The 1,799-nt window shown below is 49.6% G+C and overlaps 1 protein-coding gene across 1 annotated transcript in view; it reads right to left on the reverse strand.

Annotated features, from left to right (window-relative positions):
• Nucleotides 1–224: 224 nt before the first annotated feature.
• Nucleotides 225–1,799, reverse strand: part of LOC311321764 (protein EFR3 homolog B) — a 44,372-nt gene continuing 42,797 nt past the window's right edge. Inside the window, exons 20-23 of the mRNA XM_084453774.1 lie at nucleotides 1,608–1,656; nucleotides 1,157–1,263; nucleotides 582–631; nucleotides 225–427 (exon numbers count right to left, since the gene is read on the reverse strand). Coding sequence (XP_084309900.1) covers nucleotides 322–427; nucleotides 582–631; nucleotides 1,157–1,263; nucleotides 1,608–1,656 — 312 coding nt within the window. The 3' untranslated portion in view covers nucleotides 225–321. The remainder of the gene's footprint in view (nucleotides 428–581; nucleotides 632–1,156; nucleotides 1,264–1,607; nucleotides 1,657–1,799) is intronic.

Raw genomic sequence — 1,799 nt, forward strand, 5'->3', positions numbered from 1 at the left:
TTGTTCACCTTCATCACAGTTCTCCAGGGGGCACATCATTAGCTCCGCCCATAGTGGCGCCAAATCCAGCTGGTGGCAAACAAACTGGCCAATCAGGGGTCAGTTGGGAGGGTGAGGGAAAGGGGGCAGGGTTGTTTTTCGCTTGTCGATTTGTTGTTGTTTGTCTGTTTTTTGTTTCGTCAGCAATCAAAGTGCAAAAAACACCTGGTCAGTCCTGTCGGTAGTAGTTGAACGAGGGAGGAGAGAGTTGAGAGTCTGAACACTGAGGGCTCCCTCCCTCTCCCTCCCTCCGTCTCCCCAGCCGTGACCCCTGACCCGGGCCTAGTAGACGCAGAGGTCGGGGAACTTCATCTCGTAGACGGGGATGGAGCGGCTCTGGGTCTGACCGTAGCCAGAAGAGACGGCGCCGGATGGACTGGGAGGAGGTCTACGGACACAGAGACATCCTCATGATCGTCTTTATCACGGCCCCACGCAATGCCCTCTACCATCTGTCATAGACTGGGACAGTTGTGACATCAAGATACTGGTCAGAAGACTATTGTCCCAGATGGACTGTCTCAGAGTGCTGAGTCTCCTACCTGATGGTGATCTCCAAGATCTGATTGAGTTTGCTCTGCAGCAAAGAGGCCTGAACACAACAAGCAGAAGGAACAGAGTCAGACTGCAGATCTGATTGAGTTTGCTCTGCAGCAAAGAGGCCTGAACACAACAAGCAGAAGGAACAGAGTCAGACTGCAGATCTGATTGAGTTTGCTCTGCAGCAAAGAGGCCTGAACACAACAAGCAGGAGGAACAGAGTCAGACTGCAGATCTGATTGAGTTTGCTCTGCAGCAAAGAGGCCTGAACACAACAAGCAGAAAGAACAGAGTCAGACTGCAGGGTCCAAAATCAGACAAAAATAATAAATAGCTTTTTACTATTGCAATTTGCTATTTTTAGCATGTCATTTTGGTTTCATATGCGATCCTCAATCAATATTATAGCAGCGTGCATATAATAGTGTTAACATCGAATGTACTAGCAGGGTAAATGGAGGAACGTAGGGTCAGTTAATAACATAGTAATAGAGGTCTTATTAAATGAAGTGTGAGTTAATAACATAGTAATAGAGGGGTTATGAAATGCAAATAGTAAATAGTCATGTGTTTTTACCCTGGCACCGCAGTGGGCAGCTATCTCCTCGAAGGGGGCCTTCTGAAACTTCTCCACCACCTGCCTCCTGCGCTCTCTCTCCTGCTCCTCCATGCCCACGCTGTCCACTGTGAGAGAGACACGCACGCATGCACTGTTCAATAAACCTTTCGCGTTAATAACTTGCAGCTATATGGTTATGGTCACTACTTCCATGCTTAGATCCCAGAGAGCACGCTTGACACGGATGTTCCTGGGCTGTTAGTACGGGCGTGGCCCACTGACGCCTCTCAAACACAGCCCCTTACAGGTCCTATCTCTACCAGGTGTGTATTTGTTTGCGTGTGTGACCCAGCTCTGAGGGAGACCTACCGATGTGTGTATTTGTTTGCGTGTGTGACCCAGCTCTGAGGGAGACCTACCGATGTGTGTATTTGTTTGCGTGTGTGACCCAGCTCTGAGGGAGACCTACCGATGGCGCTCTTCAGGGTTTCAAATGTGATCTCCTCAGCCGGAGTCCTCTGAAAAACGACAGCACAGAGTTCATGGAACGGACAGAGGAAGTCGAGTGTTTAGGAGTGTGTGAGTGTGTGTGTCTGTGCCTGTGTGTGTGCGTGTGTGTGTGTGTGTGTGCGTGTGTGTCTGTGCATCTGTGTGCGTCTGT

This window comes from Borostomias antarcticus, assembly GCF_949987555.1.
Source record: "Borostomias antarcticus genome assembly, chromosome: 19".
Classification (NCBI taxonomy): Eukaryota; Metazoa; Chordata; class Actinopteri; order Stomiiformes; family Stomiidae; genus Borostomias; species Borostomias antarcticus.